Raw genomic sequence first — 25,804 nt, 5'->3', positions numbered from 1 at the left:
TTGGCAACAACATGCACTTTGAGAGTGCAGACAGCCCATTTCAGGGCTGTCTTTAAGCTAAATTATTGGTAAACACAGTTTATGTATAAACATTTACGTAAAACCGCGAGTAATGAATAAAGTTTTCATCAATTAATATATTCTGTAGACATACCCTCATCCGCTCTCTTTTCCTGAAAGCTGATCTGTCCAGTTTTGGAGTTGATGTCAGCATCTGCTTTGAGTGTCGCAGGATATCCACACATTCTTGCCATCTCTGTCGTAGCATAGCTTTCGTCGGTAAAGTGTGCGGAACAAACGACTGACCATTTCGTTCGCTTTCCCCACAGCCTCGTATTTTGAACAAATTTCGTCCAATTTCTTGCCACTTTCGCATATTTGGGCCACTGGTGCAACTTGAATCCGTCCCTGTTCGTGTTATTACACCCTCCGACAACACACCGACAAAAGTGAGAAAATGGCGGATTGCTTCCCGATAGAAAGGCGTTTAATTGGTCAAAATTCACCCATTTAGAGTTCGGAAATCGGTTAAAAAAATATATGGTCTTTTTTCTGCAACATCAAGGTATATATTGACGCTTACATAGGTCTGGTGATAATGTTCCCCTTAAAGATGATCAGTGTTTCCACAAAGATAAATATCATTAATTATTAATAATAACATAAAGTTAAAGGTAAATTGAGCAAATTGGCTATTTCTGGCAATTTATTTAAGTGTGTATCAAACTGGTAGCCCTTGCGATGAGGTGGCGACTTGTCCAGGGTGTACCCCGCCTTCCGCCCGATTGTAGCTGAGATAGGCTCCAGCGCCCCCCGCGACCCCAAAGGGAATAAGCGGTAGAAAATGGATGGATGGAAACTGGTAGCCCTTCGCATTAATCAGTACCCAAGAAGTAGCTCTTGGTTTCAAAAAGGTTGGTGACCCCTGCTATACACCCACCCTATATATGTCTGGGTCCACTGGACCCAGGGCTAACAGAAGTGTAGAAATGTATGTTCTGTGTACCACACACACACACACACACACACACACACACACACACACACACACGCACATCCATGTCTTGCCTACTTTGTGTGGACCCACGTTTGGTTAGTAGGTTGTGAGGACCCCCCCTTTCCACTATAGCTAGAAGGATGAAAAAAAACAAAAACATATCTAGCCTTAGATGGGAGTAGAGAGTTGCAACCTCACTTCAGAATGCAAAACACACAAAGTAAAAAAAACATTTTACTTCTGTATTTGTCAGGACCAGGCAAATGTCCTCACAAGTCAAAAGGTCCTCACAGAAAGGGGTGGTTTGTCAAGTGTATGTCCACACAAGGATGGTGAGACAAGTGCACACACACACACACACACACACACAAACACACACACACACACACACACACACACACACACACACACACACACACACACACACACACACACACACACACACACACACACACACACACACGCACACACACACACGGCAGCCCTAGACAGGAGGAGGACAGAGTGTAGGTACACAGAACATCGGAGGGTCAAATGTGCGAGAAAATGAGAGCAGACAGTGTTGACAAACAATGTTGCAACCTTGTGTGGGAACCGCAGGTGCAGAAACACAAAAGAAGAATCCCTGTGGGATGCAGAAACTGGCAGAGAAGTTTTCCGTGCAACGTTCATATTGTTGTTACTCAGCCAGCGTTTGTGGGTCTGATGGACCCGTTGCATTTTGTGGCTTTTAACGCCTCACAATCAAACACTTTTATGTTAAAATACTGAACAGATGTTTATTGGGATAAGGTAAACATCTGTTCAGTATTTTAACATAAAAGTGTTTGATGGTGAGGCATTAAAAGCCACAAAATGCAACGGGTCCATCAGACCCACAAACGCTGGCTGAGTAACAACAATATGAACATTGCACAAGGGTTAAAAGAAAATTGCATTAGTTTTTTGATTGCAGAGGTGTTAGAAAAGGATATAAACAAAGTATACACGTTTTGGTCCCTTTACCCTATTATGACAGCTATTTTTTTAACATGGAACCCAAATTAATATCATTTTTGTCAATTAAAAACACAAACATTTGGTTTGGAACATAGGCGCCGATCTACATTTTTGCCAGTGGGTGCTCGGTGTGTGTGTATTAGCATTCTTGCCAACCCTCCCGGATTTTCCGGGAGACTCCCGAAATTTAGCGCCTCTCCCGAAAACCTCCTGGGACAAATTTTCTTCCGAAAATCTCCCGAAATTCAGGCGGACCTGAGTGACGTGTCGACAGCCTGTTTTCAAGTCCGCTTTCCCACAATATAAACAGCATGCCTGCCCAATCACGTTATAACTGTAGAATGATGGAGGGCGAGTTCTTAGTTTCTTATGTGGTTTATTGTTAGGCAGTTTCATTAACGTCCTCCCAGCGCAGCAACAACACACAACAACAGCAGTCACGTTTTCGTCTACCGTAAAGCAGTTCGTCTGCCGTAAACAGCAATGTTGTGACACTCTTAAACAGGACAATACTGCCATCTACTGTACATGCATATGTGACAATAACCTCTACGGCTTTTAGAGAGTGCAGTGCACAACTGCGCACACAACAAGGAGACGAAGCAGAATGCATCATCAGAGAGAGTGTTCAGCATGGTTAGAAAAATAGTGACAGAGAATAGAACAAGGATGGACAATTCAACCCTTAACTCAACAATGAGTAGAGGAGTGTTATGTGTGTGTATATGTGTAAATAAATGAACACTGAAATTCAAGTATTTCTCTTATTTTTATATATATATATATATATATATATATATATAGCTAGAATTCACTGAAAGTCAAGTATTTCTTATATATATATATATATATATATGAAATACTTGACTTGGTGAATTCTAGCTCTAAATACACTCCTCCCCTCTTAACCACGCCCCCCACCTCCACCTCCTGAAATCGGAGGTCTCAAGGTTGGCAAGTATGGTATTAGTGTTGTCCCTGTCAGGCTTGCCCCTGACAGTTTGGTTGTGTTTTAGTTTTTCCTCTGTGTGTGTAGTATTTCCTGTCAGCGCTCTTGTTTTGGTTCTGTTTCCTGTTTGTCTCCTTGAGTGCTGTGTCCCCTCAGCTGTGGCTGATTGGCACCTGGCCACACCTGGTGTCAATCAGCCAGCTGCTATTTATACCTGCCCTACCCTCCAGTCACTGCTGGATTATTGTCATTGTCGCTAATACTTGTTGTCACTACTACCTGTCATAATACTTGTCGTTGTAGCTCTGTCTACTTTTGTTCACTCTGTTCATGTCATAGTTCATTCGTGTCACAGTAAGTGTTTTTGTTTCTTGTCGACAGTTAGCCTTTTTGCTATTTTAGTTCATAGCCAAGTTTGTTCTCCGCCTTGTGCGCGCCTTTTGTTTGTACCCTTTTGTTTGTTTTTTTGCCATAGTGTTTAATTAAATCAGGTTTTCTCGCTCAATGCCTGCAGTCATCTCTGCATCTTGGGGTTCGTCACCAACATACTCTGACAGTCCCGACACCAATATTTTGGTACCGGCACCGGTTCCTAAAGTATTTTGGTATTTTCTAAATATAGGGGACCACAAAAAAATGTCATTATTGGCTTTATTTTAACAAAAAAAAATGTTGTCCTTAAATAAAATAGTGAACATCCAAGACAACTTGTCTTTTAGTAGTAAGTAAACAAACAAAGGCTCCTAATTTAGCTGCTGACATATGCAGTAACATATTGTGTCATTTATCATTCTATTATTAAGGACAAGTGGTAGAAAATGATTTATTAATCTACTTGTTCATTTACTGTCAATATCTGCTTACTTTCTGTTTCAACATGTTCTATCTACACTTCTGTTAAAATGTAATAATCACTTATTCTTCTGTTGTTTGATACTTTACATTAGATTTGGATGATACCACAAATTTGGGTATCAACCCGATACCAAGTAGTTACAGGATCATACATTGGTCATATTCAAAGTCCTCATGTGTCCAGGGACATATTTCCTGAGTTTATAAACATAATATAAATAAAAAAAAACGAAAGAAGATTTTGTGAAGTTAAAAAATATCGATGTAATCATAGTAGTATCGACTATTGTACGTGGTATCATTACAGTGGATGTTAGGTGTAGATCCACCAATGGCGTTTGTTTATATTGTAGCATCCCGGAAGAGTTGGTACTGCAGGGAATTCGGGGAATTTGTTCTGTAGTGTTTATGTTGTGTTGCGGTGCAAATATTCTTCCAAAATGTGTTTGTCGTCGTTGTTTAGTGTGGTTCCACTATATGGCACATGTTTATGACAGTGTTGGCGTTGTTCATACGGCCAGCCTTAGTGTGACATGTATGGCTGTTGATTAAGTATGCACTTCATTTGGATCGTGTGCAGTGTATTCAAAGTCAATATTAGTATGTCATTAGTTCATCATCGGACACAATGAAATCTTGGTTAAGTTTTGTTAACCCTGTAAGACCCAAATATTAAAAAACCTAAAAAAAAAAATGTTGGGCCTTTCAGATGTTGTTGTAGGAGGCATTTGATGCATAAATTGAAGAGTTAAAAAAAATGTTTATGTATGTTTTTAGAGAAATGTAATATTGCAACATTGGGCTTTGATGGGAGTAGAATTTCTGTATTTGTACTCACGTTGTTTGAACAACTAAGGGTTCATTTGCAGGGTTGATTGCTTACTTAGCCCCATAACGGTATATACCATTAATAATAATCACACATTAATTATATTTTTATGAAGTCATTTATTACAAATTTAAAAATATGAAACAAGATACAACTCTAAAAAAAAACGCTTTTCCCCCCTCTTTTTTTCTTTTCATGACATTGGTCATGAAGACTTTCATTGGTGGTGAAAGTCCTAAAAACAGTCCCTGTCGTCCGTAAAACGTCTGTAGAATGTATACTATCCATGCATAGAGAAATACTTCAGCCAGTGATGTAGTGGAGGGAATACAACCTGTTTGAGCCCACTGCAACAAGCCAGCTATTTGACTACCACATTCACCCAGTGTTGTGTAATTGCAACAATTATATAACAAGCTCTAAATGAAATTTGATGCATCTGTTCCACAATAACTACATATGTACATGCTCCAGACCAGTGTTTTTCAACCTTTTTTGAGCCAAGGCACATTTTTTGCGTTGAAAAAATCCGGAGGCACACCACCAGCAGATCTCATTAAAAAAACGAAACTCAGTTGCCAGTAAAAAGTCGTTGTTGCAATTATTGGATATGACTTTAAACCATAACCAACTATGCATCACTATAGCTATTGTCTCAAAGTAGGTGTACTGTCACCACCTGTCACATCACGCCCCGACTTATTTTGAGTTTTAGTTCTTGTCTTGCGCTCCTATTTTGGTGGCTTTTTCTCTATTTTTGGTATTTTCCTGTAGCAGTTTCATGTCTTCCTTTGAGCGATATTTCCCGCATCTACTTTGTTTTAGCAATCAAGAATATTTCAGTTGTTTTTATCCTTCTGTGTGGGGACATTGTTGATTGTCATGTCATGTTCGGATGTACATTGTGGACGCCGTCTTTGCTCCGCAGTAAGTCTTTGCTGTCGTCCAGCATTCTGTTTTGTTTACTCTGTAGCCAGTTCAGTTTTAGTTTCGTTCTTTATAGCCTTCCCTAAGCTTCAATGCTTTTTCTTAGGGGCACCCATCTTTTGTTTATTTTTGGTTTAAGCATTAGATACCTTTTTACCTGCACACTGCCTCCCACTGTTTTAGACATCTACAAAGCAATTAGCTACCGGCTGCCACCTACTGATATGGAAGAGTATTACACGGTTACTCTGCCGAGCTCTAGACAGCACCGACACTCAACAACAACACATCATTTGCAGACTATAATTACTGGTTTGCAAAAAAATATATATTTAACCCAAATAGGTCAATTTAGATAATCTCCCACGGCACACCAGACTGTATCTCACAGTGGTTGAAAAACACTGCTCTAGACATTGTAATAACAACCAAAAAAATATATAAATGACATTTTAATTACTTGAATCTGATAAAACCAGTCCAATGAAACAAATAGATATTGTTCGAAGGAAACCTTGAGAGGTTGTGTGAGTTCATGGCCAGAAGGCGTGACTTATAAACTAATGTACGATCCAATAACCTTGTGAGACCGAACAATAGGACCCAATGACTATGTAAATGTGGTAAAAAAAATAAATATATATATATATATAACAGATTGTTTTTTAGGATGGTTAAAAGTAACGTTGTACAAACCCTGTTTCCATATGAGTTGGGAAATTGTGTTAGATGTAAATATAAACGGAATACAATGATTTGCAAATCATTTTCAACCCATATTCAATTGAATATGCTACAAAGACAACATATTTGATGTTCAAACTGATAAACATTTTTTTTTTGCAAATAATTATTGAGTTTGAGTTTGAGTTTGAGTTTATTTCGAACATGCAAGTATACAACATGATACATCACAATCTCCAGTTTCTCTTTTCAACATGTTCGAAAAGGAGTAGGAAGAAGCAGAGCTTATTTAATCCTACCCCTTTTCTTTTACATAACAGTTGCTATTAACTTTAGAATTTGATGCCAGCAACACGTGACAAAGAAGTTGGGAAAGGTGGCAATAAATACTGATAAAGTTGAGGAATGCTCATCAAACACTTATTTGGAACATCCCACAGTTGAACAGGCAAATTGGGAACAGGTGGGTGCCATGATTGGGTATAAAAGTAGATTCCATGAAATGCTCAGTCATTCACAAACAAGGATGGGGCGAGGGTCACCACTTTGTCAACAAATGCGTGAGAAAATTGTTGAACAGTTTAAAAAAAACCTTTCTCAACCAGCTATTGCAAGGAATTTAGGGATTTCACCATCTACGGTCCGTAATATCATCAAAGGGTTCAGAGAATCTGGAGAAATCACTGCACGTAAGCAGCTAAGCCCGTGACCTTCGATCCCTCAGGCTGTACTGCATCAACAAGCGACATCAGTGTGTAAAGGATATCACCACATGGGCTCAGGAACACTTCAGAAACCCACTGTCAGTAACTACAGTTGGTCGCTACATCTGTAAGTGCAAGTTAAAACTCTCCTATGCAAGGCGAAAACCGTTTATCAACAACACCCAGAAACGCTGTCGGCTTCGCTGGGCCTGAGCTCATCTAAGATGGACTGATACAAAGTGGAAAAGTGTTCTGTGGTCTGACGAGTCCACATTTCAAATAGTTTTTGGAAACTGTGGACGTCGTGTCCTCCGGACCAAAGATGAAAAGAACCACCCGGATTGTTATAGGCGCAAAGTTGAAAAGCCAGCATGTGTGATGGTTTGGGGGTGTATTAGTGCCCAAGACATGGGTAACTTACACATCTGTGAAGGCGCCATTAATGCTGAAAGGTACATACAGGTTTTGGAGCAACATATGTTGCCATCCAAGCAACGTTGCCATGGACGCCCCTGCTTGTTTCAGCAAGACAATGCCAAGCCACGTGTCAACGTGGCTTCATAGTAAAAGAGTGCGGGTACTAGACTGGCCTGCCTGTAGTCCAGACCTGTCTCCCATTTAAAATGTGTGGCGCAATATGAAGCCTAAAATACCACAACGGAGACCCCCGGACTGTTGAACAACTTAAGCTGTACATCAAGCAAGAATGGGAAAGAATTCCACCTGAGAAGCTTAAAAAATGTGTCTCCTCAGTTCCCAAACGTTTACTGAGTGTTGTTAAAAGGAAAGGCCATGTAACACAGTGGTGAACATGCCCTTTCCCAACTACTTTGGCACGTGTTGCAGCCATGAAATTCTAAGTTAATTATTATTTGAACATCAAATACGTTGTCTTTGTAGTGCATTCAACTGAATATGTGTTGAAAAGGATTTGCAAATCATTGTATTCCGTTTATATTTACATCTAACACAATTTCCCAACTCATATGGAAACGGGGCTTTTTATTACATAAAACGGAACTTATCTCGCCACGAATTTAACAACATCAAGATTGTTTTTTTCTAAAATTGTTTAAAAGATTGAAAGTTACCATCAACCCCACGTGGGTGCTCGGCGCCTATGGTTTGGAGCTTGATGGCAGTCATGTTTGTTAACCAATCTTTTTGCTCAAATTTGACAGACGCGTACTTGTCAGAGTCCTAAAGGCGTGCAGTAAATTGTGCGTGGGTCTGGTTCAAAACATTGTGGGCGATTGACAGTCAGCCTGATTTAAAAATGCTTGCATCATGAAGAAGAGTGTATGTTCCACAGACTAAACACATTTAAAGCCAACACAAGTACACGCCTCAGCTCTACTTCCGCATGCATGTTTCTTGTTTGTCCCCGTCCTTGGAGAGAGTGTGCTATATCAAGCACAGAGGGACAGTGCATTCCCGCTGTGTTTATCACCAAGCACCCTCTCACCTGTATTGGTAACTAACTCCCCCCCCTTCCCCTCCAGAGAGGTGAGGCATCATGGGGAAACACAACAGCAAGCTGGCCCCGGAGGTCCTGGACGACCTGACCAAGAACACGGAATTCAACGAGGCCGAGCTGAAGCAGTGGTACAAAGGCTTCCTCAAAGACTGCCCTTCCGGCATCCTCAACCTGGAGGAGTTTCAGCAGCTCTACGTCAAGGTCAGGCTCCGGTTGTGTGGGGGAGGCGGTTACAGAAATGTGCATCCCCTACAGGCGAAATCGTACTTTTTGTCGCAGTTATATAAATATTAATGACTCAGTTGGAACATTATCAACTCAGCAGGTCAGTATTTTTCAACCGTTTTTGAGCCAAGGGACATTTTTTGCGTTGAAAAAATCCGGAGGCACACCACCAGCATAAATCATTAAAAAACGAAACTCAGTTGACAGTAAAAAGACGTTGTTGCAATTGTTGGATATGACTTTAAAGCATAACCAAGCATGCATCAATATAGCTCTTGTCTCAAAGTAGGTGTACTGTCACCACCTGTCATATCACCCCCTGACTTATTTGGAGTTTTTTGCTGTTTCCCTGTGTGTAGTGTAGCTTTTTCTCTTTTTTCTGTATTTTCCTGTAGCAGTTTCATGACTTCCTTTGAGCGATATTTCCCCGCATCTACTTTGTTTTAGCAATCAAGAATATTTCAGTTGTTTTTTAGCCTTCTTTGTGGGGACATTGTTGATTGTCATGTCATGTTCGGATGTACATTGTGGACGCCGTCTTCGCTCCACAGTAAGTATGGCGTCACATTAGTGCCAAAAATCCGAGCGCATAAAAACTGTTATCGCGCGCTGATTCTCCACTTCGTGCGCGCGCGCGACACCCTTTTGCGCGCGGTGCCTTTCTGCGCGTGCGCGACGCCTTTCTGCGCGCGCGCCGTCTCGGCCTGTGCGCTCTCTGTGTACTCCTGGCATCTCTCCTCGCGCTGTCATGTTTCTTTTTGGCACTTTGGGGGCGGGTATGCTTAGACGGCCCCTTCTTTCTGATTGGTCAAGCGAAAAATGCTCAGAGCCAATCAGAAGTATAGCAGGGCGGGTCATCGTCAATATGTATCAAGATTTACGGAGGAAGAAGTGGATAAAAAAATGTCGCGCGCTGATGAAGGTTATTTCATACCACATAAACACAATACAGGATAATACAAAATGTGACCCAAATAAATAATAAGACAACAAACACCATAATCACATCTTTCAGCCAGAACTGGTCCACCAGCAATAACATCCAACCATAACATTATTTTATATTTTCACTTCTTCTTGAACATTTGTTTTCTAATTTATGGAATTTCTTTTGATTCAGCCATAAAATTAATGAAATAATCTTTGAATTTTGTTTTTAAAATGTTAAAAATAGCCTTTTAATAATGTATTCTGAAACAGTTTAAAATAATCAGAGAACTGACTAACACTGACCCTACACAACTATGTTGCACAATTAAGTCTTTTTTTTTTTTAAAGCAAAAGAGGTAATTTCAACAAGTACAGCATCCTATGTCATATCTACATGTAATAAGATTTGTAACAAGGCAAACAGTTTGCAAATTGGTCGAAAATCGAGCAAGTTATGGTAATTTAATTAGTACATGTACCATTGACATCAATGTAATGATTGAGGCTAGCTGTCCGAGGTAAGATGGCTACAACGTTGCTACGCTGGAGAATGATTGGTCATATGAAAAATGCTCAGAGCCAATCAGAAAGGAGGGGCCGTCTAAGCATACCCGCCCCCAAAGTGCCAAAAAGAAACATGACAGCGCGAGGAGAGATGCCAGGAGTACACAGAGCGCGCACAGACCGAGACGGCGCGCGCGCAGAAAGGCACCGCGCGCGCAAAAAGGCACCACATGCGCGCAAAAGGGTGTCGCGCGCACGCACGAAGTGGAGAATCAGCGCGCGATAACAGTTTTTATGCGCTCGGATTTTTGGCACTAACGTGACGCCATATAAGTCTTTGCTGTCGTCCAGCATTCTGTTTTTGTTTACTTTGTAGCCAGTTCAGTTTTAGTCTTGTTCTGCATAGCCTTCCCTGAGCTTCAATGCCTTTTCTTAGGGGGAATTCACCTTTTCTTTATTTTTGGTTTAAGCATTAGACACCTTTTTACCTGCACGCTGCCTCCCGCTGTTTTAGACATCTACAAAGCAATTAGCTACCTGCTGCCACCTACAGATATGGAAGAGTATTACACGGTTACTCTGCCGAGCTCTAGACAGCACCGACACTCAACAACAACACATCATTTGCAGACTATAATTACTGGTTTGCAAAAAAATATTTTTAAACCAAATAGGTGAAACTAGATAATCTGTGTGGTTAAAAAATGGTACTCTGACTCATCACCATCCAGTCCACCATCTTGGCCCTTCCCCCCTGCATTTATCTTATGTTTATATTTTACAGTTTTTCCCATACGGCGACGCCTCCAAGTTTGCCCAGCACGCTTTCCGGACGTTTGACAAAAACGGCGACGGCACCATCGATTTCAGGGAGTTCATCTGCGCCCTGTCCATCACCTCCAGGGGCAGCTTTGAGCAGAAACTCAACTGGGCCTTCAACATGTACGACCTGGACGGTGACGGCAAGATCACACGCATGGAGATGCTGGAGATCATCGAGGTAGGGGTCTACGGCCGAGGATGGGCACCGAGACCCGGTTCTATGATGGCACCGGTACTAACATAAACTGTAGTAACCAGATCGAAAAAGGAAACTGCTATTGCAGCCTCATTTCGGTGCTAAATGATAGGTGCTCAGAGATTCGAAACCCGTAACGATTCAATCCGTTTCCCATTCCTGCGTGACGATTCGATTCAACACGATTCGCGATTAAAACTGAACTCGTAATGTACTATTTGGTATAATAATTATAATGGAACTTTTTCGAAACAGGTTAGAAAACCTCCTCCTGGTTGCATTGAGATGGCCTGAAAACATGCTTTTAAAAATGAATTCTGAATGTATAAATATATACATATACACATACTATATAAATATATATGTATATATATATATATATATATATACACACACACATACACACACATATTATATATATAATGGGTTTCCATGGCTGCTCGGCCATGGAAACCCATTCCATGAAGCTCTCTGCGTACTGTACGTGGGCTAATTGGAAGGTCACATGAAGTTTGGAGCTCTGTAGCAACTGACTGTGCAGAAAGTCTTTGCACTATGCGCTTCAGCATCCGCTGACCCCTCTCTGTCAGTTTACGTGGCCTACCACTTGGTGGCTGAGTTGCTGTTGTTCCCAAACTCTTCACTTTTGTTATAATAAAGTTGACTTTGGAATGTTTAGGAGCAAGGACTATTCACGACTGGATTTGTTGCACAGGTGGCATCCTATGACAGTTCCACGCTGGAAATCACTGAAAGCGGCCCATTCTTTCACAAATGTTTGTAGAAACAGTCTCCATGCCTAAGTGCTTGGTTTTATACACCTATGGTCGGGCCAAGTGATTAGGACACCTGATTCTCATCATTTGGATGGGTGGCCAAATACTTTTGGCAATATAGTGTACATTGGCTTTTTAGGGCGCAACAAAAAAGACTTCCAACAGCAAAGACTGAACTGACCAGCCAACTATACACTACTTATTGCCATCTAACGTCTTGGACTTGCAACTGTGCTTGAAACTCATACATGTGTGATAAAACAAGATATAACAACTTGACAGCAGTTATCATAATCAATGTTAAATAATAAAAAAATGAGATTTTATTATCCAAAAAACAATATTTGACACACACAAAAGTACAGAAAATTGAGTACTGGTATCACTTCCCAGGTGACGGCAATTGGTACCGTATCAGTTCAAATGTAAACGATACCTATACAAAGTGGCCTCGCAACTTTGTCGAATGCCCACAACTTCCCCGCACATTTTTAGCCAATCAGTGTAATTTTCGCGAATCAAATTTGTGTCTGATTGGCGCTCAAACCTGCTCAGTGGTCTAGTGGTTAGATTGTACGCCCTGAGATCGGTAGGTCGTGAGTTCAAACCTCGGCCGAGTCATACCAAAGACTATAACCATGGGACTCATTACCTCCCTGCTTGGCACTCAGCATCAAGGATTGGAATTGGGGGTTAAATCACCAAAATGATTCCCAGGCGCGGCCACCGCTGCTGCTCACTGCTCCCATCACCTCCCAGGGGGTGAACATGGGGATGGGTCAAATGCAGAGGACAGATTTCACCACACCTAGGAACAGCAACATGTAAGAATATATCAACTGTCGATTGGTCAACCGGCCCAACTGTTGCAGAGCTCAGACCTACTTCCGGTTCCCGTCTGCGGCGCTAAGCCCTATGGGTAATGTAGTATATAAGCATCTAGCAACACACCGCTGTGCTCACTCCCTAGTTTACATGAAATGACATCATCACTGAGTCTTTCTTCATCCAGGGTGTGCCAATTAAAACACATTTTCATTCGCAATACCGACCTAGCAAGGAGTCAGCATTTACATGTTAGAGAAGTTAAAGTGTGATGATAGTAGGGATGATGTTCGAAATCGGTTCTCCCGGTTGTTCGATAAGAAAAGAACCGATTCCATGGACTCAAATCCCTTTTTGAGGACCGGTTCCCGTTATCGAGGCCACTATAGTAAAGAAAAAGAGTTGGTTCTTTATTCGAATCCCTGGGAACGAAACCCTTCCCACGTACAGGAAATGCCCTGTGGGACCTGCAATGTTATGCCCATTTGATTGTAGACTCTTACTGACACCTTGTGGCGATATGAAAATACTACGCGTCATTAGTTTGGGCACTTCCGGGTTGAGACAATTGAGAAGTAGACAAGTTGTGTTAGCTCTTACAAGCCTTGGAAAAGATAAGTCTGTAAGTAAACTGTTTAACTTGTTTATGTAACTCAATATTAAGGTGGAAAGTGTTTAAGTTTGATACTAAGATGTTTATTGAAAAACAATTTTTGTGCACTGTTTCAATGGATGTTTTGAGGACTTAAAATGGCTGCCAGTGGTGTATTTCCACCAATAGTTTCAACACACAGAAGTATTAGTTTGATGATAGTACTGTATATTTGTGTAAAGCTAATATATACATATTGTGTATTACATTTCAGTATGTTAATTGAATCACATAGCTTATACATTTGTCATTGTGTGTATTTCAGTTTAAAAAAAAAAAAAATAACAGTCCAGTGCAAGACAAAAGTAAAGATAGGAAAAGACAAAGCAAGATCTACAAAAATAAAGAGCCTAAATTGATTAATCTGCTTTGGATTGTTTGTTAGCTGTCTGCAAAGCTGTATAACCTCAACACGTATAGTGAGGGCAGAACATGCAATATGCAATTATTGCCAGGCTTCGCTCTCATGTAAGGGGGGAATAATTGTTGATTGATGACTGTGGTGTTCTTGGGGTCATAGTGTGTGTAGTTAGTATGTTCCAATAGCAGCGGGAGTGCACTTTTTGGAGAGCTGTATTATTTTCAGTTTTGTGCCCAAGGGACTGATTTTATTTAACACTATATTATTATTTATACACCTATAGTGATCACAGAGACAGGTTGTTTTTGTGTTACTGTATATATTTGTTTTTCTGAAAAATCCCACTTAATATACTTTGGGTAACAACAGTCAATATATATATATATATTTTTTTTAGGGGGGTAACAGTTAATATTTATTTATTTATTTTATTTTATTTTTTTCTTATCAAATAAAAGTGAGCTTTTGTTATACCAAATAATGTGTTTTTTTCCATATACAACAACCTATCTGGATTCGATAAGAGAATCGATAAGGAATCGGTTCGATAAGAGGATTCGATAATGGGCTCGAACCCGATAATTTCTTATCAAACATCATCCCTAGATGATAGTCTCTCATTGTCTTTCCTTTACCAACAAAAATGATCGCTCTCAACGGTTCACAAATGTCTTGGGACATTAATTAATGTTTAAGATGGACATAAAACATACCTGCAAATTGTGGGCAACAGGGCAGACTACAGACTACAAGAACATTTTTAGTAGTGATTCTTTCTGTAATTATGATTAATTATTAGCTATAATGAAATAAATAAACTACAGTAATTTGATAATGAGCGCTGAGTATGTGCTTTTACTGCCATCTAGTGTCTCCTTTAAAGTCGGTGCGGTACAAAACGAGTAAAACATCAATACAGTATTTGTTTCCTATCTCTGAGGTGAAGTGAAAGGCAGCCAGTGTGGCCGGGTCACGTATACGTCGGTAAACCTCACTCCCTGACGACCTCAAGAACAGTGCTGGCTGGTTGGTAGCCCGGGCTTTTAGCTCAGTAGCTAGTAGCACGCTCATCTCTAACGCCGACGACCCAGGTTCGCAGAACAGCAAACAAGCAGGGACTGAACCATGCGGCAGTGGTGCAGCAAGGCCTTCTCTGCTGGCCTAACATAACCAGAAATCATGATCATAATTAAAGACAAAAGTAATTTTTATTTTACTTTGCCTAAATATCTAAAAGTATTCATATTCTCTCCATGTCATATTATGCTCCTTCCAGTGCTGCTGTTTTTAGGTTAGAGTTTGTATCCAATCAGAATCCAGATTCATCTTATGTTGCCATGGTGTACAAAATCTGCCCGGGGGCCTTCAGAATCAACAATGCACTGTCAGTGAATGGACACATACAGTTGATAGACAGTTGCAATAGCCAATCAGATCACAAGTTGTTGTCAGTAAGGCCTTCTAGCTGGCCTTACGCCATACTTGCCAACCCTCCCGATTTTCCAGGGAGACTCCCAAATTTCAGTGCCCCTCCCGAAAATCTCCCGGGGCAACCATTCTCCCGAATTTCCACCCGGACAACAATATTGGGCGCGTGTCTTAAAGACACTGCCTTTAACGTCTTCTCTCACCTGAAACCCTTCACCCCTTAACAGCCGCTTACTGTCCAGGCGTCCGATTTTCCTCCATATAAACAGCGTACCGGCCCAGTCGCATGATAATGTAGCGTTGGACGGGTTTAACAATGATCTTTGCTCGAAGATGTCAAGAAATGCTATCACGTTGTATGATCTTTTAACTGGTTTAATGATAACGCAAGGCATACTTGGTCAACAGCCATACAGGTCACACTGAGGGTGGCCGTATAAACAACTTAAACACTGTTACAAATATGCGCCACACTGTGAACCCACACCAAACAAGAATGACAAACACATTTCGGGAGAACATCCGCACCGTAACACAACATAAACACAACAGAACAAATACCCAGAATCCCTTGCAGCACTAACTCTTCCGAGACGCTACAATAACATCTACAGCTTTTGGAGCTGCACACACAACAAGGAGGAGATGAAGCAGAAGAACGAAGAAGAGACATGGCGACGACGAGTAAGAAGAAGAAATACGCTTGCAAGTTCCAAAATGATTGGAAAAAATAATTTCATTTCATCCAGAAAAGCTCGAAGGGGAAGGGGTATGCTGCCTGCACCTCAACGCCGCCCCCCCAACCACGCCCCCAACACCCGAATTCGGAGGTCTCAAGGTTGGCAAGTATGCCTTACGCTGTGATTGGATACTCACTTGGGAGTCCCGAGTGAGTATCCAATCACAAGCTGCGAAAACAGAAAGTGGCACCGGAGCCATACGAGCCATAGAACGCCGGTAAGGAGAGCAACATTTTCAAGAAGAATACTTAAAAAAAACTACATCTTGTGAGACGAGGTCGGCCGACACCGGAAGCTATCCCGGCGGTGAAATGGTTTGCCCGCAACTTTTACACGAATCAACCGACCACGACCAACTACGAGCGGTACCACTGGCTTATACGGGTGGCGAATGGGTGCTTCAAATATTTAATTTCTTAATTTTTTCATGTTTTATTTGTTTTGTACAATTATTTTAATGTTGACAGTACCACGTAAGATATGGTTTATTGAATGTTGAATGCGCTAGACCGTTTTGTACACTGTTGAGGGGGCCAATGCACAGTAGTGTGCAAGTGGGTTTCTGTATAGTATCTTCAGCCGTGTCCATGTGGTGACATAAATTACGGTATTTTGAGAGGTGAAGTGGAGGAGGCATGATACACTGTGAACCCACACCAAACAAGAATGACAAACACATTTCGGGAGAACATCCGCACCGTAACACAACATAAACACAACAGAACAAATACCCAGAACCCTTTGCAGCACTAACTCTTCCGGGACGCTACAAGGTGTGTGTGTGTGTGTGTGTGTGTGTGTGTGTGTGTGTGTGTGTGGGGGTGGGGGTGGGTTGGTGGTAGCGGGGGGGTGTATTTTGTAGCGTCCCGAAAGAGTTAGTGCTGCAAAGGGTTCTGGGTATTTGTTATGTTGTGTTTATGTTGTGTTACGGTGCGGATGTTCTCCCGAAATGTGTTTGTCATTCTTGTTTGGTGTGGATTCACAGTGTGGCGTATATTTATAACAGTGTTAAAGTTGTTTATACGGCCACCCTCAGTGTAACCTGTATTTCTGTTGATCAAGTATGCGTTGCATTCATGTGTGTGTGCGTACAGAAGCCGCACATATCTTGTGGCTGGGCCGGCACGTTGTTAGAATGGATGAAAAGTGGACGTGACGGCAGCTCGTAGAGGACGTTAAAGGCAGTGCCTTTAAGGCACGCCCCCAAGACTGTGGTCCGGGTGGACTACAAGATATAATGACTGATGAACACCTTCGTTCGATAATGAAGGTTGCCTCAGCTCAAAGCCTGAGCCCCGACATTAATGAACTAGCATCCAAGAAAAGATGACAGGTATCTGGCTTGGGCACATCAGATTAGATCAGTGTGTTGCAAACTGAGCAGTTTAAAGTCCTGAATGGTTGGTTTATTCATTGCTATTTTATTTTCAAATGTATTAGCCTGTGGAAAAAGTTAAGGCTGCAAATAGAAAAGAGGTATTCAATTTTTATTTAAATTGTATTTGATATGCCATTGATATTTTTTAATTATTATTATTATTATTATTTGAAACTCGATTTTGCATGTCACTATAAAGTTATATAAGCCTTGCTTGTTCAATATTCAATGCAAAACTTGTTTGGGTCCCTATTAAAAGGTTAAGTTGTTCAACCTTGGCCCGCGGCTTTGTTCAGTTTTAAATTTTGGCCCACTCTGTATTTGAGTTAGACACCCCTGGGTTAGGGTAATGGTTAAGGTCAGGGTCAGGGTTAGGGTTAGGGTTAGGGGTAGGGGTAGGGCTTACTGGTTGTATAATAAGGCCATGCAGAATAAGGCATTAATAAGTACTTAATAATGACTAATTAACAGCCAATATGTTACTAATTTGCATGTTAATAAGCAACTAACTAATGGTTCATATGTTCCCCATACTAAAGTTTTACCCAAATTTATAAAATCATAAGTTGATTCAATGTTATTGAAAAAAATAAGCCTCGAAGCATCGCAACTTTTGGAAAAATCCCCAAAAAATCCAGAGAAAAGGTGAAGAGACTGATATATGGTACTGCAACCCTTAACACAGATGGGTGCCAAACTAAGAGAGTGAGGTTCCCCAGGGTCAAGATGTCTGTTCTGTCCCTCCGCAGGCAATCTACAAGATGGTGGGCACGGTGATCATGATGCGCATGAACGAGGACGGCCTGACCCCGCAGCAGCGCGTCGACAAGATCTTCTCCAAGATGGACAAAGACCACAACGACGAGATCTCCCTGGAGGAGTTCAAGGAGGCCGCCAAGTCGGACCCCTCCATCGTCTTACTGCTGCAGTGCGATATGCAGAAGTAGACGGCGGTGGAGGGTGGCGAGGGTGGCGGGGGGGGTTGGGGATGTGGCGGTGGAGGACAGAATTCTGCGATGCGGAGGACGAGGAGGAGAATCTCATTCCCGGTGTCATTTCGATGGTAGAAGATTGAAAAAAAAAAAAAAAAAGATTGTTTCTGAGAAATGTGCTTCTGATGGCAAGGCCATCATCAAACTGAACGAGCGTAATCAGCCAAATCCCCTCCCACTTTGACGAGCGTTACCAACCAGATTACAAGGTGACGTCTGCAGGCAGGCTTCAGGCCAAACTCCATTAAACGCTCATTATGTCATCAAGGTACTGCAACAATTTGAAATCTGAGGCAAAACAACGACGGCTTTTGTATTGTCTCGTGTTTAGAGAAGCATAAACGTCAATAATTGCGATCCTATCAGTTGTTTGCAATTATTCACCATTGTTTTCATGGCCCCCCCTCCGAATTGAAACACTTTTGAGAACCTGATAATGATTTATTGATCCGTACAAACCACTGTATGAGTTGTTAGCGCCAGCATTCTGCATACCATCACCCGATTGTCAAAATAGATGAAAAAAAGGACCTTTAAACAATTTCCATGTTAAAAGGGAACTGCACTTTTTTATTTTTTATTTTGCTTATCGTTTACAATCATGAGAGACAAGATAAAAGTTTTTTTTTTTCCGCATTCTAACATCCAATCCAATCCACTTTATATATATATATAGCACATTTAACCTCTTAAAGCCCAAGCTGTTTGTTTACATGCTTTTTTTTATTTCTCTTTGCTATTTGGGCTTATTGGACCCCAATTAGAATAAAAACTAAGAATCATCTTTTAATATGATGTACTTAGTCCATAAGTACACAAACGTGTACTTCATGTTTAGTGACATGCTAATTGTTATTTTTACACTTTTTTTTTTTCCAAATTCCATTGTATGTTGTACTCTTCTGACACCACCAGATGGCAGTATAAGTGTCCACATAAGGGCCATAAGACCCCAATTCAGTAGTGTACACAATTTTGGAAATAAGAGCTAAAAGGTGCTGTCCACACATGTGGCCAACTAAGCCTTTAGAGCAGTGGTTCTTAACCTTGTTGGAGGTACCGAACCCCACCAGTTTCATATGCGCATTCACCGAACCCTTCTTTAGAGAAAAACTTTTCTTTCTTCTTAATTTAATCTTAATTTATAAATATGAATCATGAAATTATGTTATTATATCAAATAAATATTAATAAATATATATATTTTACAAACAAAGTTACAGGAATGTACACATAATCCCAAGTTTACATCTCATTGTGCAACATGTGAATGTTTTAGTGGGAACTAAATGCAATATCTAAAAGGGGTACACATTATTTCCAAAGCAGGACCCCCACCCAGACATACAATACAAGTACACAGCTCATGAAAAACAATATTTTTTGTTAATGTCATTGTAAGTGGGCCAAAACACTTATATTAGAAAATATGGAAATGACGAAGTTTTTATTTACACAATGAGTCGGGTGTGTCTTGACCTCCGCGGCGGAGGCTCCACCAAACCCCTAGGGTTCGATCGAACCCAGGTTAAGAACCAGTGCTTTAGAGGTTTAAACAACAACATTTTTTCCAAAGTGCTGCATAAAAATATTAAAAACTAGATTTAAATACTATCCTTAGCTCCGCCAATGCCTGAATAAAAACAAATATAAAAACAGTATCAAAATAAATATGATTACAAACTATTTTAAAGGGTAAAAACCAATGGAAACAATAAGTAGAAATACAAATTTAAAAACACAGGAGGACTACACAACTCACGTCGTGTTAAAAGCCAGAGAATAAAAGTGGGTCTTAAGACAAGACTTAAAACACTCCACTGTGGGAGCAGTTGGAACATGGAGGGGCAGAGTGTTCCAGAGCTTAGGGCCGACCACAGAGAAGGCCCCGTCTCCCCTGGTTTTAAGTCTAGTCTTGGGCACCACGAGCTGGAGCTGGCTCTCGGACCTCAGAGCGTGCGCGGGAGTGTAAATCTGGATGGGGTCCGAGATAAAATGAAGCGCCAGTCCATGCAAAGCTTTAAAACCAAACAGCAACATTTTAAAAATCAATTCTAAAATGAACAGGGAGCCAGTGCAAAGTTTCAAGAATTGGGGTTATATGCTGGCGTTTCCTGGTCGTGCTGCCGCGTTCTGGACTAACTGCAACCGGGAGAGAGCTTTTTGGCTAATGCCAGCATAAAGTGCATTGCAGTAGTCCAGGCGACTTGAAATAAAGGAATGCACGACTTGTTCAAAAAAGGTTAAAAGATCAAAACGGTTTTACCTTTGCTAAAAGACGAAGATGATAAAAACACGATTTTAAAACACCATTGACTTGTTTGTCAAGTTTAAAATCATTGTCTATAGGACGCCAAGGATGGTGACAGAAGAAAGGTCCCAAGTCAATGAGGGCCGGACCAAAAACTAGAATTTCCATTTTTCCCTCATTCATTATTAAAAAAATTCTGGGCTAACCAAGCCTTGACGTCGCATAGACAGTTGAGAAGGGGTGTCAGGGGGCCGTGGCCTTTTGAAATCGGCATATAAATTTGGCAGTCGTTTGTATAAAAGTGATAAGACACTCCATGCCTCTTAAAAATCTCTCCAAGAGGGAGTATGTCAGGTTCAAACACTGATGACATCTATTAAACAAGACAAGAAGCAAGGAATTAAACAGAGACAGAATTCAATTTAGGTCAATTGAGGAGAAACGCGTAGTACAGTGTCGTCCCACGCTCTGACGAAAGATTGTACGCCTCCTCTTTTATTTGGACTTTCCCTGATTACATAGCTACAGCTGTTTCTAAAGGGACGGGGGTCATAAACAGCCATCGCCTTTGGTTACAAAACAGTACAAAGAAAAGGTCGTAAAACAGTTCAAAGACAAGGTGCCTGGAGGGAGGTCAGGCCCTGACTCCTCTCCGCTTTGTAGATCTCGGGTCAAGAAAAAATCTTCCTGTGGATTACAATGCATAAAAGAAACCGATACCCTCATGTCGCTCCCCATCCTACACAGTGGAGTTTTACAAGCCTTTTGCTTGGTAGGATCAAAGGCAGCTTTTGTCCTCTCGCAGGGCGAGCTGAACTCAATGTAACACAAAGTTTTGTGATAACTTAGATACAATTATTCTGACAGAGGAGATAAAGAGCAAACAGGGTGGGGCCCAGAATAGATCCCTGGGGGACACCACAGTAAAGCGGAGCAGAAGAAGTGGTGGCGTCCACCCGGCCTGACAGAGAAGGACCTCTCTGACAGGTAGGATCTGAACCACTCCAATACGGTCCCCCTGACACCCACACAGTCTCTTAGGCGCTCTAAAAGACTTGTGTGGTGGACTGTGTGAAAGGCAGCTGTGAGATCTAAAAGCACTAAAATGGCAGAGCTGCCAGAGTCAGTCATTAAAAGCGAGTCATTAAAAACCTTTAAAAGTGCAGATTCCGTACTATGCAAAGCTTTGTATTCAGACTGAAATGGATCTAAAGTAGAGATGTCCGATAATATCGGCAGTCCGATATTATCGGCCGATAAATGCTTTAAAATGTAATATCGCAAATTATTGGCATCTGTTTCAAAAAGTAAAATGTATGACTTTTTAAAACGCCGCTGTGTACACGGACATAGGGAGAAGTACAGAGCGCCAATAAACCTTAAAGGCACTGCCTTTGCGTGCCGGCCCAATCACATAATATCTACGGCTTTTCACACACACAAATGAATGCAAACGCATACTTGGTCAACAGCCATACAGGTCACACTGAGGGTGGCCGCATTAACAACTTTAACACTGTTACAAATATGCGCCACACTGTGAACCCACACCAAACAAGAATGACAAACACATTTCGGGAGAACATCCGCACTGTAACACAACATAAACACAACAGAACAAATACCCAGAACCCCTTGCAGCACTAACTCTTCCGGGACGCTACAATATACACCCCCCCCACACACCTTAACCTCCTCATGTCCCAAATTCCAAGCTGCTGTTTTGAGGCATGTTTAAAAAAAACAATGCACTTTGTGACTTCAATAATAAATATGGCAGTGCCATGTTGGCATTTTTTTCCATAACTTGAGTTGATTTAATTTGGAAAACCTTGTTACATTGTTTAATGCATCCAGCGGGGCATCACAACAAAATTAGGCATAATAATGTGTTCATTCCACGACTGTATATATCGGTATCGGTTGATATCGGTATCGGTAATTAAGAGTTGGACAATATCGGATATCGGCAAAAAAGCCATTATCGGACATCTCTAACCATAGTATATAGTGCTCTAATGGAACGTCATTTCGCAATGCATTGTGGGTGCCGGGTAGCTATTTTTTGCTGGACGTAGGTTTTGTTTACATGGCTGTACTGTATTTGCGGTAATGTGAGAGACAGCAACAAATCGGAGCTAAAATAGATCATACAAAATAAAACAAATCAAGGGACCGCACCGAGGCAAACTGTACTCTATTCCAAAGGATCGATACCTCGAAATAATAAGTAAAATTGGTTGGAATTGATCCATATGAGCACATCCAATGGACAAAGGATTTGTTGAAGCCAAACTTGTATACATTTTTATACTGGTGAAGAATTTTAGAAAGCTAAGTCTGTTAAGACTCATTCGTTGAATTCTGTGTAATCTACGGCTTTCATCTCCTATGTGTCCGAGATGGAATGAGGGTGCCCAGCCTCAAATCTTAAGCAGGTTTCCCCAAAATTATTACTTTTAAATACTTGGCTGCTCCAAAAAGAATACTCATTTATGTTTGCGCTAACCCAAGACTAAAAGTAAACTGACTAGTAAGTACCGTACGTTGTTTGTCGCAAAGCTCGGCTACCGCCAACAGCTTACTAAATGCCACGTAAAACATGCTTTGATTCAAACTTACCAGTCTGAGCATGCCAGGACCACACCAACATGTACCAGGTGATGGTGTTAAAAGTCATGTTTGATCACCTTACTGATACTATACAGGCTATTTGCTGCCTCTTTAGCTTCATAACCCGACTCCCTTCGGCTTTGCTTTCATGCTGGGAATGAGAAGAAAAAAATCTCACCAGTGTTTTTTTATTCCTGAAGCATTCCTGACCATGATTGTGGTATTTAATGTTAGTGTAAGTAAGCGATTCAGAGTCCAGCAAGACCCACAAGGCAATGTGTTTCCAAGTCACACTTCCAAGCCCTATTGCATATATTACATATTATAATGAACATGTATGTTACTACCGTATTTTTCGGAGTATAAGTCGCACCGGAGTATAAGTCGCACCTGCCGAAAATGCATAATAAAGAAGGAAAAAAAACATATATAAGTCGCACTGGAGCCCGGCCAAACTATGAAAAAAACTGCGACTTATAGTCCGAAAAATACGGTATATTATATACATACTTAAAGCATGTATATACAACGTTTTTTTAAGTGGTTTTAGAGGACTTTGAAGGCAACATAAGTGACTACACTTAGCTGCATCTTGCTAGTGGTTTTTTTGGGTTTAGAATCCTTAAAAAAAAAAAAAAAAAAAGTTCTTGTCTCTCATAAGGGTTGTGAATTAGAGTGCTGTCATAGAGATGATCTTTGACTAGCTTTTTTGCAGAAGCTCCTTTAAAAACAGCAGAGCGCTCACAAAGTCAATAGACCAAAATCTAACGTCTACTGTAGAGGACGGCTGGTTCTACGGAATATACAAAATAAGACTAATAGTGAAGGGAGAAGTTTGGCCCTCCGGTTCTTTGCTTTCTGTTAATTTGGTCCCCGAAAATAGTTTATTTATATCGTATTTTCCTGACTATAAGCCGCAGATATATATATATATGTTGGTACCTTTTGAAATGAGGTATTTATATAGAAAAATGTTGAATGTTTATTTACATACCTTAGTTGTTTCCAAAAGGTGCCTGTAACACGCCAGTATAAAACAGCTGATAGAACAAAACAAAAAAGTCATTGCCTTTAATCGTCCATTGTGAGATTAATAATCCATACATCCATATTCTTTTGCTTATCCGAGGTCGGGTCGCGGGGGCAGCAGCCTAAGCAGGGAAGCCCAGACTTCCCTCTCCCCAGCCACTTCGTCCAGCTCCTCCCGGGGGATCCCGAGGCGTTCCCAGGTCAACCGGGAGACATAGTCTTCCCAACGTGTTCTGGGTCTTCCCCGTGGCCTCTTACCGGTCGGACGTGCCCTAAACACCTCCCTAGGGAGGCGTTCGGGTGGCATCCTGACCAGATGCCCGAACCACCTCATCTGGCTCCTCTCCATGTGGAGGAGCAGCGGCTTTACTCTGAGCTCCCCCCGGATGGCAGAGCTTCTCACCCTATCTCTAAGGGAGAGCCCCGCCACCCGGCGGAGGAAACTCATTTCGGCCGCTTATACCTGTGATCTTGTCTTTTCGGTCATAACCCAAAGCTCATGACCATAGGGGAGGATGGGAACGTAGATCGACCGGTAAATTGAGAGCTTTGCCTTCCGGCTCAGCTCCTTCTTCACCACAACGGATCAATACAGCGTCCGCATTACTGAAGACGCCGCACCGATCCGCCTGTCGATCTCACGGTTCACTCTTCCCTCACTCGTGAACAAGACTCCGAGGTACTTGAACTCCTCCACTTGGGGCAGGGTCTACTCACCAACCCGGAGATGGCACTCCCCCCTTTTCCGGGCGAGAACCATGGACTCGGACTTGGAGGTGCTGATTCTCATTCCAGTCGCTTCACACTCGGCTGCGAACCGATCCAGCGAGAGCTGAAGATCTTGGCCAGATGAAGCCATCAGGACCACATGATCTGCAAAAAGCAAAGACCTAATCCTGCAGCCACCAAACCGGATCCCCTCAACGCCTTGACTGCGCCTAGAAATTCTGTCCATAAAAGTTATGAACAGAATCGGTGACAAAGGGCAGCCTTGGCGGAGTCCAACCCTCACTGGAAACGTATCCGACTTACTGCCGGCAATGCGGACCAAGCTCTGACACTGATCATACAGGGAGCGGACCGCCACAATCAGACAGTCCGATACCCCATACTCTCTGAGCACTCCCCACAGGACTTCCCGAGAGACACTTCCAAGCACATGTAGACTGGTTGGGCAAACTCCCATGCACCCTCAAGGACCCTGTCGAGAGTATAGAGCTGGTCCACAGTTCCACGACCAGGACGAAAACCACACTGTTCCTCCTGAATCCGAGGTTAGACTATCCGGCGTAGCCTCCTCTCCAATACACCTGAATAGACCTTACCGGGATTTTCTTCTTTTTTAATAAGGTTTACAATGTTTATCAGGATTCTTCTTCCTTGTATAAGCCGCAGGGATCAAAGCATGGGAAAAAAGTAGCGGCTTATAGTTCGGAAAATATGGTAATTGAATAAATCTGACCTATTGTCATCGTATTATGTAGCCAGAAAATACATTTAAAAAAATCGCTTTGGAAAACAGTTATTATTCTAATGTTGTAGCGATATTACAATTTCCAGTGTAAAGTGGGCCTGAACAACAACAGCAACATTACCTAAAAGGCCAAAGCTGCCTCCTGCTTCCGTTCTCTTCCCGCTCGTATTGTCCTTCTTCTTCCTGC

The 25,804-nt window shown here is 41.6% G+C and overlaps 1 protein-coding gene across 1 annotated transcript in view; it reads left to right on the top strand.

Moving 5' to 3' along the window:
• The window catches only part of LOC133577146 (hippocalcin-like protein 4), a 74,917-nt gene extending 49,783 nt beyond the window's left edge, over positions 1–25,134 (top strand). The window contains exons 2-4 of the mRNA XM_061930736.2: positions 8,447–8,622; positions 10,865–11,080; positions 18,008–25,134. Coding sequence (XP_061786720.1) covers positions 8,461–8,622; positions 10,865–11,080; positions 18,008–18,205 — 576 coding nt within the window. The 5' untranslated portion in view covers positions 8,447–8,460 and the 3' untranslated portion in view covers positions 18,206–25,134. The remainder of the gene's footprint in view (positions 1–8,446; positions 8,623–10,864; positions 11,081–18,007) is intronic.
• Positions 25,135–25,804: the final 670 nt, after the last annotated feature.

Source organism: Nerophis lumbriciformis, linkage group LG37, assembly GCF_033978685.3.
Source record: "Nerophis lumbriciformis linkage group LG37, RoL_Nlum_v2.1, whole genome shotgun sequence".
NCBI classification, from domain to species: domain Eukaryota; kingdom Metazoa; phylum Chordata; class Actinopteri; order Syngnathiformes; family Syngnathidae; genus Nerophis; species Nerophis lumbriciformis.
The sequence above is the reverse complement of the archived record's forward strand: the minus strand, read 5'-3'. Positions and strand labels throughout refer to the sequence as shown.